The 16136-nt window shown below is 38.3% G+C and overlaps 1 protein-coding gene across 2 annotated transcripts in view; it reads left to right on the forward strand.

The window, feature by feature from the left end:
* Positions 1-3438: 3438 nt before the first annotated feature.
* The window catches only part of FTSHI1 (FtsH extracellular protease family), a 60108-nt gene continuing 47410 nt past the window's right edge, over positions 3439-16136 (forward strand). Inside the window, exons 1-5 of one of the 2 annotated variants that reach the window (XM_089990062.1) lie at positions 3439-3605; positions 6214-7174; positions 15137-15221; positions 15494-15928; positions 16023-16076. In XM_089990062.1, the coding sequence (XP_089846188.1) occupies positions 6435-7174; positions 15137-15221; positions 15494-15928; positions 16023-16076 (1314 nt within the window). In that variant the 5' untranslated portion in view covers positions 3439-3605; positions 6214-6434. Of the gene's footprint in view, positions 3606-4492; positions 4721-6213; positions 7175-15136; positions 15222-15493; positions 15929-16022; positions 16077-16136 lie in introns of those variants that run through there. The other variant, XM_089990061.1, reaches the window with a different exon arrangement.

The following is a 16136-nucleotide window of genomic DNA, read 5'->3' on the forward strand; positions in this document are numbered from 1 at the left end:
TCTCTTGGGATTCATGGTGTCCAAGTGTGCTTCCATGCCTCATAGCTTCAAACTCTTCAAGTAAGAGGTCCATTCTCTATTAAAGGTTGTTCAACTTATTCCTTCTCTTGGTTCTCAACCTTGAAGGTATCAAACATGTCTTGGGTCCCACGGGTCACCATGGTCTACCATAAGGTCTAACCAGTTAAAAGATTCTATTTAGGTATGAACTTGTGTGGTTCATTTACTTCTGGGTTAGGTCAGGGTTTGATCATAACTAGGACTATGTTTGATTTTATGGAGTATATCTTGGGTATGTCCAGTCCAAATTTTAAGTCAAATGGGCTAATGTAACTAGGTCAATTCGTGGATACAATTCAGGTTGGCCAAAGTATGACAGGGTTCAGTTTACACAAGGTGGTGAAAACAAGTTTCACTAAAAATATTATATCTCAGGAAGTAGATTTCAAAAAATTCCCAGACTTGGTAGGTAGTAAGCTAATATGTGAAAGTAACTTATGCAAAAAAAATTAAGATCCATACTCCACATATTCAGGGAGATATGAATTTTTGAATCGAACTCAATTTTCAGGTTCTGAATTGTTGAACTGAATTTGGCTCCAAAGATAGATCAAGAACTTGGTCACACCTTGTCCAAACGGTTCCACTCTTCTAATCACGAGTTCCAAAACTTCTTCTTTGAATGTTCCTTCACTTGATCTTCACGTGAAAATGGTCCAATGGCAGCCACTTCCATGATCTTGGATGTAGGAAGGCCAATTCTTCAATATGATAAACTCCACCTTGGGTGTAGAGCTTCTTTACGCCAGTTCTCCTTGGATCTTGCTGATGAATGGAACAAAAAGTGTTGGATATTGATGCTTTTATACCAAAATAGTTACCTTCTAATGGAAAAGTACATGTAACAAGGTTCAGTGGCTAAGGTGTTTGGGATCAATGGAGGTGGATATGGTGTGGGGAATAGAGAAAAAAAGAGGGATTAGGGAGAATAAAAGCGGTTAGGGAGAGGTTAGAGGTTTGGTGGAGTGGTTAGGGTAGGGGATTCTCTCAATTACAAGTAGTTGGGAGCCTAATCTCAAATAGAGAATTAGAAGAGCCAAATCTCACAAGGAGCCAAGTTGCCATTGAGATGATAGAATGAATACAAGTGAGAAAGAGTGCCTTTATTTATAGCTACAGCAAGGGCCTCAAAAGACTAAAATATCCTTCCAAACTACCCAAGAAACTCATACCCAAAATGTCCTTGATGGCTTACAAACATTCTCACAATACCCTCTTGAACCTACCAAAAGTGTAGGACGAACCCAACCCATGGCCTTGACTCAAGTTTGGTCAGTATCACGATCTCCTTGATCCTTGAAGCCTTCTTTCAGTCTTCCTTTTGTTGGAGTTAAATGGACGTTCTACTGCGATCACCATTCTCTAGATCCTTCCAATTTTTTAAAAACAAAACAAGAGGTTTTTCACTAAGAAATATATGTTTTAAAATGGTTTCAAAAATCATATTTGAATTTGATAAAGTGTGTAGACCATTCTTTAAGGTAATGTGCCTTTTCTCCTCTGTTGAAAGGGATCGGCCAAACGAAGAGCCTTCAATCTTTGTTTTTAGAGTGACATTGTTGCGAAGACTTGTACCTCGTACGCGAATCCAAGAAGAAAATGAGTTTGATGGTGGGAGCCACCAAAACTCAGAAAAAGACAACAAAGCAAACAACATACAAACGTTATAGCTATTAAAACGTAATAAAACACACAAAACAAACTAAATATGAACATTAAACGACACCTCAAGCTTAGGTAAACCTTTCTATAGTTGACGAGCATAAGATCACGAGTGACACTTCAGCTTGACACAACCACAATATGAGTGTGAGAAAGAGGATCTGGATCCTAGATTGAGTCCAGTATGGATTGAGACTAGGCTAGTCGGCTAGGTAGATCAGCTAGGCTAAGTCTAGTCTCTAACGAGATTTTGACAAAGTGATAGTGCTAGAAATATAAGGGTCAGATCTCTCAAATAGGGGGGTGATACTCGTATTTGTAGCTTTTTAGGTGGATCCAAATATGTTTTCTACATATCCGAAATCTATCTAGATGGATGGTTCCTAATAAGAGGTTTTTGAACAGAGGTCTAAGATCCATCTATGGTTTATTGCCTTGAATGAAGGTTTTCTAAAAAAAAAATTGGATTTTAGAAATTGAAAACCTTCCAAATTTGAGTTTGGAAGGCTGAGGAGGCGAATTCTATCCAAGAGACATGAAAAAAATGTAACTGATGAGTAAAAGATGCAGTTGACGACATCTTTCACTAACAAGTTGCATTGACAATAACTCATGGATCGAGCCACCAATGATGACAGATTGCTAGGTCATGACGACAACTTATGGTGTTGTCATTTTCCCAAAAGAGAGGGTCCTTTGACGATAATTTCATGACATTATCGACAATTTAAAGACAATGGTGACAACAAGACATGGGTGGCGATAATTCCAGATGGAGCTAACAACAACATAACTAGTCAGAGACTGAAAAGTTGCTTCGGCCATAACTTCGATCATGATGTCGAATGAACTTGATTTTTGGCTCGTTGAAAAGTTGTAAATCTCTTATTTAACTCTTTTGATAAAAAACGCAAAACTGGTCGCTTTGGAGGTCAAAAATAGGTTTGAGGGTGTCTTGCTTTAGGAGAAGGTGAAAGTTTTGTAAGGAAAACATCTTTGTCAAAAAGTGAGTGCCTCATAAATCATGATATTTTCAAAGACTGGTACATTCTCCTGAGAAAGCATGATATTTTCATAGTATCACCTAATTTGATAATCATGTATTTATTTGGGTGTCACCATGATAAAAAATACTTATATTTAGTTTTTTATAAATTTATATGATTTATATAACTTTTAATTTATAGCAGTACCGTTTAATATTTTTAAAAACAAATATTTCTAGTTCATTATGAGATTTTCCTTGCCGATTTTTTTTTTAGAACAAGATTTGAGGCACTACTAAGTTAGTTTCGGGGCCGATTTGCTACTCAAGGCCAGGAATACCAATCTCGGGTTTTTGTTTCCTGCTCTTTCCCATGAAAGAGGCCCATTTTCATAAGAAAGAGGACCATTTTCTTAAGGAAGGTGAAACAAACACATCCATGACAAATATGTGATGACGCCCACATAAGAAATGCAAAAAACGTCTTTATCCTCTTTCGAGGAATCATCGGAAATTGGCTTCCCTTGAGTGGTAATGTAAAAACTGCGGGACCGCTTGTTTCACGTCTTTAACAGGAAATAGCTCATTTTCACGTGAAAAGGAGATCCCCTTTGGGTGTAACAAACAATCGTCCAGTGGAGCCCACGGTCCAAGGGAAGCCCCTTTCGCCCGGACCTGTGCTTTCCATCGAAAACCTTTTCGAATGCCCCCCCCTCCTGGGGAATGATATTGAGCAGAAAATTGAATCCACGGACGAACCCTATTTCCCCACTCAACTGAAAGTGTATTGCTGCAAGCCTGCAATTGTCGTGACCTCTTCCCCAATTCTCTGCTGAATGTGCCATCCTCCATCACCCACCACTGTCGTGCAGCCATTCCCCACCATTCCACACAGCAGGTAAGTCTCTCTCTCTATCTACGTTCATCCCCATTGACCTGTTTCTTCATCTTCTATCTCTCGATATTCATCACCATCGACCTTTTTCTTCATCTTCTTGAACCTCTCTCTCTTTGATGGGGTTGCAAAAACCCCTATTTCTTGGTCGCATGAGGTTGAGGAGACCCCTCTTTCTCTTTTTATTGGGCTTTGTATGAAAACCCTCTTTCGTTCTTGGTTGTGTTTGCAAAAGAACCCCCAACAAAACAAGAGCTGATCAGGTCTAAGGGACCTTGGGCAGTTTTCTGTCCAAGGGATGACGTCCATCATCAAGATGAATGGCACCCAAAAGCTGTAAAAAAAAGATGGTCCCCACCCAGATGGGTCCCAAATTTTTTTTGGATGCCGTTCGCTTGGTAGATGAAAGACATCAATGGTTGAAAAATGGACGGCTGAAATTTGTCCAAAATCAGAAGCTTTGGATGGTTTCTGGGTGCCGTTCATTTTGATGATGAACCTTGGACAGTTTTCTGTCCAGAGTCCCTTGAACCTGATCTGCTCTCCAACAAAACCTCTGTTCTTTGTTGATTCTCACTCATGTTTCCCACATGAAACAAACACGTGAGACTGTCATTCACCTTTCTCAAGCAAAACAAACCCCGCCAGAAACATTATTTGACATGAAATTTCTTTCATATATTTTATCTTTCTCGTTATAAATGGTTTTCATGTGAAAACCATTTCTCTTTCTCATACATGCAACAAACGGGGCCCTAGAGAACGGATCGGTTGATTTGCGTATAAGTCTGGATTCTGGGTCCAATTAGGCCTTTGGAATACGTCCTTGTTGCTTTGATGAGCACCTTCTTCGGTCACCACCAAATGGATATTGGGAACCCGACCCATTTGACAGTCTCTGCTCTGAAGGCTAGGCCTGGCCCTGGATAAGCAGATCAGGCTTTTGATGTGGGGGGAAGAGGGTACTGGGAAGGAAAGCAGGGCCCCGGAGGGGAAGCCTTCTCTCTCTCCTTGACCATTCGCCTCATCATCATCTCTTCTCCGACCTTGTTTCCTCCCAAGAAAGAATCATACCGGCACCCTCTCTTTCCATCTAGATTACACAATAGCCCCCAAAAGTAATCTCTCTCTCTCTCTCTCTCTCTCTCTCTCTGGGTACTATGTTGTAAAGTAGGAAATGCTAAAATGGTTGTGTTTGGTGATATATTACCGTTTTAGCTATGACCAACTTTGGTGATTCACTAGTTTTTGCGTGAAAAAGTTGTGGACAGAGATAATTTGGGGGTGAGAGGAAAGATTTGTTTTGTTTAGTTTCTGTTTAAGAGGGTGTTACATGTCCTGTGATTCTTGTAAAGATAATATGTAACTTCGAACTGTCTAATGGCGAAGTTCTTTTTGAAATTTAGTCGGGGTGCTGCACCAGGTATGTGCCACTGTATATGACACCATAAGATGATTTGATTAGTCCTGTCCTTGGTAAAGATTGGTTTGAATTCCTTAACAAGTGGAATTCATGTCCAGGCTATACTGACTGCAGTTTACTTTGTGTGTGTGTGTGTTTCCCTTTTTTATTAGCTCTTGCCTATGGAGAACATAGTCACATATATAGGTCTCAGCCATATTTTGGTTCTTGGGATATTATAGTTTTTTTTGACAAATCTGGGTAAAATCTAGGGAAAGTCTTGGGAGTTAAAATGTACAAAAATAACTAAAAGTCAGAATGGGTTTAGAAAACTTTTTGCAAAAATGTAAATAAAAGATATAGGAACTTTTAACATATAAAAATATAAAATGAAGAAAAATCATGTTTCAAATATGAAAAGGAATAGAAAGGTAAACAGAAATGAAAATATCATGCTAATATTGTGATAATTTGTTCTTGGAATTATTGCGATATTTTTAGATTTATTATCTGGTTAAAATATTGTGATATTCTACCTAGTCAGTAGTTTTTACATTGTCACATTATTTTCAAAAATATTGCTGATATCTGCGCCCTTGATGTAGACAAATACACCAGACAACTTGAGCAGGAAGTTGTCTAGCTACATTGGAATAATTGGGCGATAACTCATAAGAAACCAGCTTCTCAGCATATTGTAAAGGATATTTATCATACTATAGGTGTGATTCAGAAATGTGTGCAAAGGTGCTTTTAGAAGCATACGTGGAGATTCTCATTAGTTAATACAAGTCAACACTGAAAAATCAAAATTTCATTCTAATCTTCTGAGTATAATTTCAAAATGACTGCTTATTAGCTTTTTATTTCTAACGTTTGATGACATAATATGTGAACCTAGCATATTCTATGTTTTCTTTTTCCTGAATTGATAATTCAAGGTGGAAAAAAAAAAGAAAATTTAATGTTCTTTTATTTCCCTTTTTGATGTCTGACTTCAACACTGCAATAAACATGGGTGATCCTGGTGCATTAGTATTAATATTTTGTGTCTTGGATGATCATGATGCCTTTAAACAAATAAAAAAATTGTGTCAAGTTTTTGCTTCTTTAAATGATACTAATTAGTAATTGGTAGTGTACACTTTTGAACAAAAGAACTTATTTCGTGAGATGGGCACTGATCAAATCATGTATTTGAGCTTTTAGGACCTCAGGAAAGCTGATGGAGCGCAGAAGAGTGTAAGCAGTTGCCCTGGAGCTATGACCAAATAGCAAACTCACTATGCAAGTTTTAAGGATTTGGTTATGTAGGCTTCCATCATGATGGTGATGGGGGCTTGATCCTGTGTAAAAGTTGACTGCAGTTGTCATAGTTAAGTTTGAGAAGAACTTGCAAGTTAGGCAAATTTAAATCTGGTTTTCTATCAATGATGAGTACTGGGGGATTATTAGTTCCAAACAAAGTTCTATGTCCACAAAGATGTATGTTTCCAAGGTCACAGAAGAACCATTCATTCTTGAAATCAAGGCCTGGTTTTGTTCATCTCAGTAGACAGCACCGTAAGTTACCCTTTTGCAGAACACTTGTATTCTGTAGGAGATCTAATTCAGTTTCAATATCAAATTATGGGAAAGATGCCAATGAAGATTTTACAAGCAAGGTTTTGCGTGAAAATCCCAGTCAAGTAGAACCTAGGGTTTTAGTTGGAGATCACATATATACCTTAAGAGAGAAGGAACAACTAAAGGAGGCAAGTTTTGAAACTGTACTTGCTCGTCTAGTGAAGCAACTCCAAGATAAATTATACAAAGCAAAAAATCAGCATGAAACTGGAGTGGAACCAGAAGCAAAAGTGCTTGGTGAAGAAAAAGAAGGCTTGTTGAATCCTGTATATCTCAAGGATATCCTTAGGGAGTTCAGAGGTAAACTGTATGTTCCTGAAGAGATGTTCAAGGAGCCACTTTCAGAAAGAGAGGAATTTGACAGAAGTTTGGCTACACTGCCAAAGATGAGCTTTGAAGAATGTATGAGGGCCCTGCAGAGTGATAAAATAAAGTTGTTGACTTCCAAAAACCTCAGTGTGAGTTCATTTGCTTATGGTTATCGTGATTTTATTGTTGAGCTGAAAGAAATCCCTGGAGACAAGAGATTACAGAGGACAAAATGGTGAGCCTGGTTTCCTTTCATATACTTTTGCATTTGTCTTCCTCTTCTTCACTTATAGGCACACGTACACATTCATGCACACAGGCACACACACATGCACATGCATATGTATGCATACACATGTATTTCTGTACCTTATTTTACCATTTTCCTGGGACATGCTCAGCGCTTAACTGAGTTAACAAGTTCATATTTTGTAGTTTTTAGGGCCATACATGGTTATTATCCATTTTTGTATGGCAACAAATTGTTTCAACCCTGGTCTATTTTAAATGGACCTCACCCTCAATATCCCTTCATGCTTGCTGAGATACCCCTGTTCAACACTGTCACCATGTTCTGGTTCCGTTTGCATTTAGAGGACTGGAAGCAAAGAGTCATGAAGAATCCAGGAGAATCAAAGTGAGAAATCCATTCTTGTTGGGAAATCCTGCTGGAGAATGAACGGTTTACTTAGATTCCTGGAGAACTGCACAATAGTAGCCAAAGGTCACTCAGCAAGGTGCCCTAACAGGTATTGGCAGGGGAAATGCAAGTGCCTCATGTTAGAATGGAATAAGCTCCCTTATTAGCTCCTTTACCACCCAATCCTCAGGATATAAATGGTGGAAATTGACAATACATTGCAACAAAGAGGTAGCCTTAGGAAATCATGGATCAACCAACTTATCCATAAAAATGTAGATATTAATATAACAAATGCTGTATCCCAGTTTGTCCCATTTTTCTGGATGTGGATGAATAAATGTCCAAGCACTATAAAGTTGTCAGGATATATTTGAAAACAAGATATAATTGTAATACAAAAGCTCCTCTGTGGATAAGTTGGTTGATAAGAAGTACTGTGAGCGGAAATACCCTCTTGTCATCCTGATGTGACTGCCACATAATTGGGAGCTCATATTTGATTTTAACATTGAGCTGAAAGAAATTCCTGGGAACATGAGGTTAAGAGGGAAATACAAAAGTTTCTCTGTGGATAAGTTGGTTGATAAGTACTGTGAGTGGAAACAGCCTCCTGTCATCCTGATGTGACTTCCACGTAATTGGGAGCTCATATGCTTGTGTTTTGATTTTATCATTGAGCTGAAAGAAATCTGTGGACATGAGGTTTTGTGTGTGTGTTGTAGGTACTCTGTTCAGCTCCTGTACCATATCACTTGGATAATAATCATATTGAGAAGCCATATCCAATGATCTACTGCCATATCCATGTGACATGCATGTGTGCATGTGCGTAACATGGACACATGGATACTTTAATTCCATTCCTGCACCATGTCCTCTTGTATGCTAGACATCTTGAAAAACTTCACAAAAATGGTCGAATCTCTGTATCTACTGTCATATCGATGTGACATACACAGAAATATGTGTGTGTGGGTATTATGCAAATTCTTATTGTAATCATTAGGGCCATCGTGGCAAATATCCAATTTATTTAACTATAGTCTATTTGTAAGAAACCTCACCTTTGATGGCTCTGAATGCTTGCAACACCTCTTTTGAGTGCTCACCACCATTTCTCCAAGTGTTGCACATGATCCAACATGTGTTCTGGTGCTTCACCTTACTCATTTACCACCATCCTTTGCAATGGAAATGTGAACATACACATGTTGGTGTTGGATTTAAACCTGACTGAATTTAATCAGGTTGGATTTAACTTTTAAGACTGACCTGAGTGAATTTAGTGCCATATTTGCTTACTTGATCAGTTGGATGCAGTAATAGTTTTCAAATGCAAAAATTAATCTTAATCTGGCAGGTTTTGGGTTGCATTTAGTAGTCGGACCTGATGAGTTAGGAACTAAATCAGGCTGGATCAAGTTGGGAATTTCTAGACCTTAGTTTTATTCGAGTCTGGATCTGAAAAGCCTTTAGTTGATCTGATTTGATACGAATCCGAACCTGTTCAGACCCTTCCTTGCCACTTCCCTTCCCAGCCTAGACCCTGCTTGTTTCCTAGCTCGAACGAGGCTTTTTCCTGCTGTCTTTAGCTCTCTGGTTCCCTAACCATCAGAGTTCTTTCAACTTGCTGCATTTCACATTCCTTCCCACAATCTATCCCCTCTTTGACTGTCTCCTTAGAATTTTCCCTCTGTTTTCTTAGCTTTATTTCTTCTCACTGGCCCATATGTAGCCTTCGAGATGTCCATCTGCATTTCTTCTATTAAGATGGAGTGGTAAGAATTTGCCGGCTTTCAATGAGGGGGATATGTTTCTATGTATGTTCTTTATGTATATATGCCTGTATTTGGAGTTATTAATACTGCTTTTAGTCAAGTTTCTCTAGTTCTTTTGCTTTAACAATTTTTGAAATGTCAGTTAGTTGGCATCTCCAAAGATCTTTGAAAAGGCTAAAGGAGTACATAATTGTTAATATATATATATATATACCTATATATATATATACATCCGTATATATATAAGTATATATATACATATATGTATATATATATTATTTCTCATTTAAATAAATACCCGATAGGGGTATTCTTGTAAAACCACATATGTATCTTTTTTCCTTTTTATTTTTTCTTTTTTTTCCCTTTTTCCTTTTTCTTTTTTCTTTATTTTTTCCTTTTTGTAATGACCACAAGGGGGCCCCACACTTGTAGTCGTTGGGGCTCCAACGGTCAGATTTCTGACCGTTGGGGCTCCCAACGACTACAAGGGAGCCCCCCTTGTGGTTCCTTTTAGTGCTTCCCTCCTCTATAAATAGAGGAGGTCTTCCCCTCTTAAATGTATGGGTTTTTACACCCTTCTCTTCCTTTCTTCAATAAATCCAAGTTATGACTTTAAGTCATTTCCTATATTTGTGAGTTTTTGTGTGTGCACATTTGGTGTTTGTGTTCTTGGCTCTTGTAGTCACTCTTAAGGAGTGACTTTTGCTCTATTGGTGCTTCCGCCTCTTTTCATTACATGGTATCAAAGCTCGGTTGGTGATTGGGCTTCTCTTTTAACATCTTGGAAAGCGTGCCTCTCAAAGTTTTGAAGAAAGGAAGTATATTTGGTGCCGATGGAACGTGACTCTAAAGTGGAGCTCTCTTTCAAGCTAAATGGGTCCAACTATCTCATGTGGGCCTCCGCTATGGAAAATCATCTAAGAGGTAAGAAACTTTGGGGCTTTGTTATCGGGACTACTCCCGAACCCTCTCTTGTTCTTACCAAAATTGAAAATGAAGTTGAAAAGGCTTTAGATGGCGATGAGCGCATCAAAGCCATTAATGAACATCAATCCAAAATCGAGGATTGGGAAAACAACCATGCCAAAATCTTGGCATGGTTTATGAACAACGTAGATCTTAAAAATTGTGCCAATATTGCCAAGTTTAGAAGAGCCAATGAGGTTTGGTTTTTTCTTAAGGGTATGTATACCCAAAAGGATCTTGCTCGGCAATTCTTTTGCCAAGAAAAAATTCGTTCCACCAAACAAATGGATATGAGTGTCCGGGACTATTTTAGCTCTCTAACTCCTCTTTGGGATGAGCTTGCCCTTCTTGAGCCCAAATGGGTTGCTCCACAAGACATTGAACTAAGAAGGGAACAAATTGAAAATGAGCACTTTTTTCAATTCCTTCATGGACTTCGCCCGGAATTTGAACAAGTGAGGGCATCTCTTCTCCATAGAAGCAAAGCCTTACCTATTGAAGATGCTCTTGCCGAGGTATGTCAAGAAGAAACTCGACTTGGCTTGAGCATTAGGAATGATGAAGTTTTGGCCGTTAATAGGCCCGGATCAAATGTTAAAGCATATAGACCTCCCCACTTTAACAAAAATATCAATGGGCCTAGAAGGGGAATAATATGCCATTATTGTAATGAACCGGGTCACATTAGACCGGCTTGTCCAAAACTCAAAGGAAAAGTTGCCGTGGTTGGGGAAACTTCTCCAAAGAAGGAAGAAAGTACCAATGAAGGAGATATCAAAGAAACTCTAAATCACATCTCCGAAGTTCTTCAACATCTTCTCAAGACTTCTCCTTCAACATCCGGGGCCGCCATTGCCTACTCTTCATCTCCTCCAGGTATGTGGATACTAGACTCCGGTGCTTCTTTTCATATGACATCTCATAAAAATTCTCTTTCAAATATTTTTTCCGAACCTATATCTTCTTGTGTTTCAACGACCGATGGTACATCACTAAAAATTGAAAGTATTGGATCTCTTGATTTCAAAAACTTCTTTGTTCCTAAAGTAAGAATCGTTCCTAAAATAAATTTAAATCTTTTTTCCGTATCTCAAATCACCGATCATGGATGCCAATTCTCTTTCTCACCTAAGGATTGCACCGTGCAGGATCTCCAGTCAGGGAAGCTGATTGGGCAAGGCCATAGAAGGGGTGACCTCTACTTTATGGATTTTTTGACTCTCCCATCTAAGGCATCATGCAATCTTGTAAAAGACAAAAGTGTTGGAATATGGCATGAGAGACTTGGCCATCCAAATTTTGTAAAAATGTCTCTTTTTCCGTTTTTGAACAATACTTGTAAAGACAATCACATGACTTGTAAATATTGCATTTTTGGGAAATCTAAAGCTATTCCATTTTCACAAAGAAGTTACTTTACCACTCGGCCATTTGAACTTATTCATTCCGATGTGTGGGGACCTTCCCCAATTTTGTCTAAAGGAGGTTTTTCTTATTATGTGATATTTATTGATGATTTTACTCGATTCACGTGGATTTACTTCCTAAGTCACAAATCCGAAGTTTTCTCCTTCTTTAAAGAATTTCATGCAATGGTCAAAAACCAATTTTTGGGAAATTTATCTATTCTTAGATCCGATTCGGGAGGCGAATATATGTCCAATGATTTTCAAAACTATTTAAAAGAAAATGGAATTTTCCACCAACGTTCTTGTCCCAACACTCCACAACAAAATGGACTTGCGGAAAGAAAGCATAGGCACATAATAGAGACTACAAGAACGTTATTAATCTCAAGAAACATTCCAAAATCCTTTTGGGCCGAAGCGGTTCTAACCTCTACATATCTTATCAATAGAACCCCTTCGTCCTCTTTAAAAAATCTTTCTCCATTTGAAAAACTTTACAATATGTCTCCCGATTACAAAAGACTAAAAATTTTTGGATGTAAATGTTTTGTTTTAACTCACAAGAATGATAAACTTTCCCCTAGGGCTATTGAATGTATTTTTTTGGGATATGGCGAAAAACAAAAAGGGTATAGATGTTTTGACATACTTAAAAATAAGCTTTATATCTCTAAAGATGTCACATTCCTTGAAGAGGAAAGTGGTTTTTCGCACCAACCGAATGAAAATATTGATTATTCATTCTTATTTGACTTATTGCCTAAAGAAAACATCATAGATGATCATATTGATTCTAATGAATCTCTTAGTGAAGATCTTGTTGAACATCCAAACGATGATCAAAACCTTGAAGAAAATGTTTCAAGACAAATTCAAGTCTACTCTAGAAGAAATGAAAGGAATCCTCCTTGTGCCCTTGAAAAATTTTCCCAAAATGAGTTCACCGAAGAGACTTCTCAAAGAAGATCAAATCGGATTTCCAAAATACCAAATAGATTTGTTTCTTATGATTCTTTTTCGCCTAACTTTCGAGCATGCCTTCTTGCTCTTCACTCTTTTCATGAACCATCTCATTACAAAAGCAATATGCTCATTGGAATGAAGCTATGCAACTTGAACTTAATGCTCTTAAAAAGGCACAAACTTGGGAAATCATTGATCCTCCCAATGGCAAGAAACCCATCGGATGTAGATGGGTAAGTAAAAACTAAGAGTGATGGTTCATTGGAAAGGTATAAGGCTAGGTTGGTAGCCAAAGGATATGCCCAAGAGTATGGGGTAGATTATGATGAAACCTTTGCCCCGTTGCTCGAATGACTAGTGTTCGAGCTCTTATTGCTATAGCCGTAGTTAAAAAATGGCCAATTTTTCAACTTGATGTTAAAAATGCCTTTTTGAATGGTAATTTAAATGAAGAAGTGTATATGGAACCACTTCCAGGTATGGATTTAAATGAAAAAATTTTGAAATTAAAAAAGGCTTTATATGGTCTTAAGCAAGCACCTAAAGCTTGGTATGATAGGTTTAGTAACGTATTAATAAATTTAGGATTTTCTTCTTGTTATACTGACACTGCTCTTTTTGTGAAGAGAACAAGTGACTCCATTATTATGCTTCTGCTGTATGTTGATGATATGATCATCACTGGGAATGACAAAAAGGGAGTAAATGATGTTAAGTCTATGCTAAAAGATACCTTTGATATGTCTGACCTTGGTTATTTGCGATATTTTTTAGGTATTGAAGTGGCTTATTCCGAACGTGGATACATCTTATCTCAGATGAAGTTAGCTGCTGAAATTTGTACCAAATCAGGAATATCTGATGAAAAGAAAGTTTAGACTCCCGAAGTTATCAATGCAAAACTTAGACTTGAAGATGGTGTTCTTCTTGAAGATCCAACTCCCTACCGTCAATTAATTGGATCCCTCACTTATCTATCCATCACCCGTCCTGACATAGCTCATGCGGTTCATGCAGCAAGCCAGTTCCAGCATGCACCTTCCACGGTTCATATGGCGGCCGTAATGAGAATTGTGCGATATATCAAAAACACCATCTCAAAGGGACTCTTCTTATCCTCTTCCTCATCTCTTGAATTGACTGCTTTTACTGATGCTGACTGGGGAGGCAATCCCAATGATCGTATCTCAATTACCGGTCTTTGTATCTTTTTAGGTGAATCTCTCATCTCGTGGAGATGCAAGAAGCAGCAGAAAGTCTCCTTATCATCTACCGAAGCTGAGTATCGGGCTATGGCGATGACAACTATGGAAATCGTATGGCTCAGAAGTCTCCTTGCTGACATGGGCGTCCTCATTTCCACTCCTACCAAGCTCTGCTGTGATAACAAAAATGCGATATACATTGCCAGCAATCACACCTTTCATGAACGGACAAAGCATATCGAGATGGATTGCCATTATGTTCGAGACGAATATCTCAGAAGGACTATCTCATTACCATATGTTACTTCAGAATATCAGCTGGCTGACTTCTTCACCAAAGCGCTTCCAACTCCACGATTTATGTTCCTCCTTAGCAAACTTTCGGTCTTCTCCCCGTAAAGTTTGAGGGGGCGTGTTAAAATATATATATATATACCTATATATATACATCCGTATATATATAAGTATATATATACATATATGTATATATATATATTATTTCTCATTTAAATAAATACCCGATAGGGGTATTCTTGTAAAACCACATATGTATCTTTTTTCCTTTTTATTTTTTCTTTTTTTTCCCTTTTTCCTTTTTCTTTTTTCTTTATTTTTTCCTTTTTGTAATGACCACAAGGGGGCCCCACACTTGTAGTCGTTGGGGCTCCAACGGTCAGATTTCTGACCGTTGGGGCTCCCAACGACTACAAGGGAGCCCCCCTTGTGGTTCCTTTTAGTGCTTCCCTCCTCTATAAATAGAGGAGGTCTTCCCCTCTTAAATGTATGGGTTTTTACACCCTTCTCTTCCTTTCTTCAATAAATCCAAGTTATGACTTTAAGTCATTTCCTATATTTGTGAGTTTTTGTGTGTGCACATTTGGTGTTTGTGTTCTTGGCTCTTGTAGTCACTCTCAAGGAGTGACTTTTGCTCTATTGGTGCTTCCGCCTCTTTTCATTACAATAATAACTATGGGATAAGGAGTCTTTTGATATGTTACACATGCAGGTTATTTCTGTAATAAAGTACCATCAATTATGCTAACTGATACAAGGTCTCATATGCTACTCAAGAATTGTTAAGGGCCAAACAGATGTGTTTATGTCCTCTGAACCTCACAAGAATTATCATATCAATAGCTTCCTCTGTGTGTGTGTGTGCGTGTGCCTGCACATATGTGTGTTCTGGTTTTCTGCACTTGCTTACCTTTCGGGACTCTTCCTTTGTGCCAGGGCAATGCAGTTAAATGAGAAAGAAGCACAGGTTGTTCTGGAGGAATACAGGGGTCCACAGTATGAAATCGAGAAGAATATGACGGTATCATGTCTGACATAATGCCACTTAGTTTTCATTGCCATACAATGAATTCGTCATTAATAGGGGCATATCAAGTTGCCTTTGTCTGTTTTTCGGATCATTCTTTGGTTGGAGAGTTAGCTGTTGTATGAATGGGAAGAAACGTCCCTGCTGCAGTGCAGGATGACTGATTTTCTATGTGCCAGAGCAGGCAATCATTGATTAGCATGTATTGTTAGTCCTAGTAGGTCTTCTTATGTATGTTTTGCTAACCATTTGTTATCTTTATGCAGTCATATGTCGGAAAATCACCCAACTATCCTCATCCTGTGGCTTCTTCTGTATCTAGCAGAATGATGGTTGAACTTGCATCTGTGACAGCTTTGATTGCTGGTGCTGCTTTAGTGATTAGTGGTTTCCTTGCATCAGCAGCAATTGCTGTTACGAGTTTTCTATTTGTTGTTGCTGCTTATGTAATTTGGCCTTTGGCAAGGCCATTTCTTAAGCTCTTTCTCAGTATTTCCTTCAGTATCTTGGAGAGAATTTGGGAAAATCTTGTTGATGTATTCAGTGACGGCGGGATTATCACAAGGCTTTATGACTTTTACACTTTTGGTGGTGTTGCTTCCAGCATTGAAATGTTAAAGCCTATTATGTTTGTTGTCTTGACAATGGCGTTGCTTGTTCGATTTACTCTTTCAAGAAGGCCAAAGAACTTCAGAAAATGGGTACTGCATGTTTCATTGTTGCTGTTGAATTTGTGCCACTCTGAGTTGTGAACCTGGTGGTGGGTACTATTCATGCTGCTTGTATTTCATGCAGGATATATGGCAAGGGATTGAGTTTGGACAGTCAAAACCCCAGGCCCGAGTTGATGTAATTTTTTCTTGTGCTATGAGTATCTTCATCTTGTCCACCTCTCTCTCTCTCTCTATG

The sequence above is a fragment of the Nuphar pumila genome, chromosome 15 (assembly GCF_984573655.1).
Source record: "Nuphar pumila chromosome 15, dmNupPumi1.hap1.1, whole genome shotgun sequence".
In the NCBI taxonomy this organism is placed as follows: Eukaryota; Viridiplantae; Streptophyta; class Magnoliopsida; order Nymphaeales; family Nymphaeaceae; genus Nuphar; species Nuphar pumila.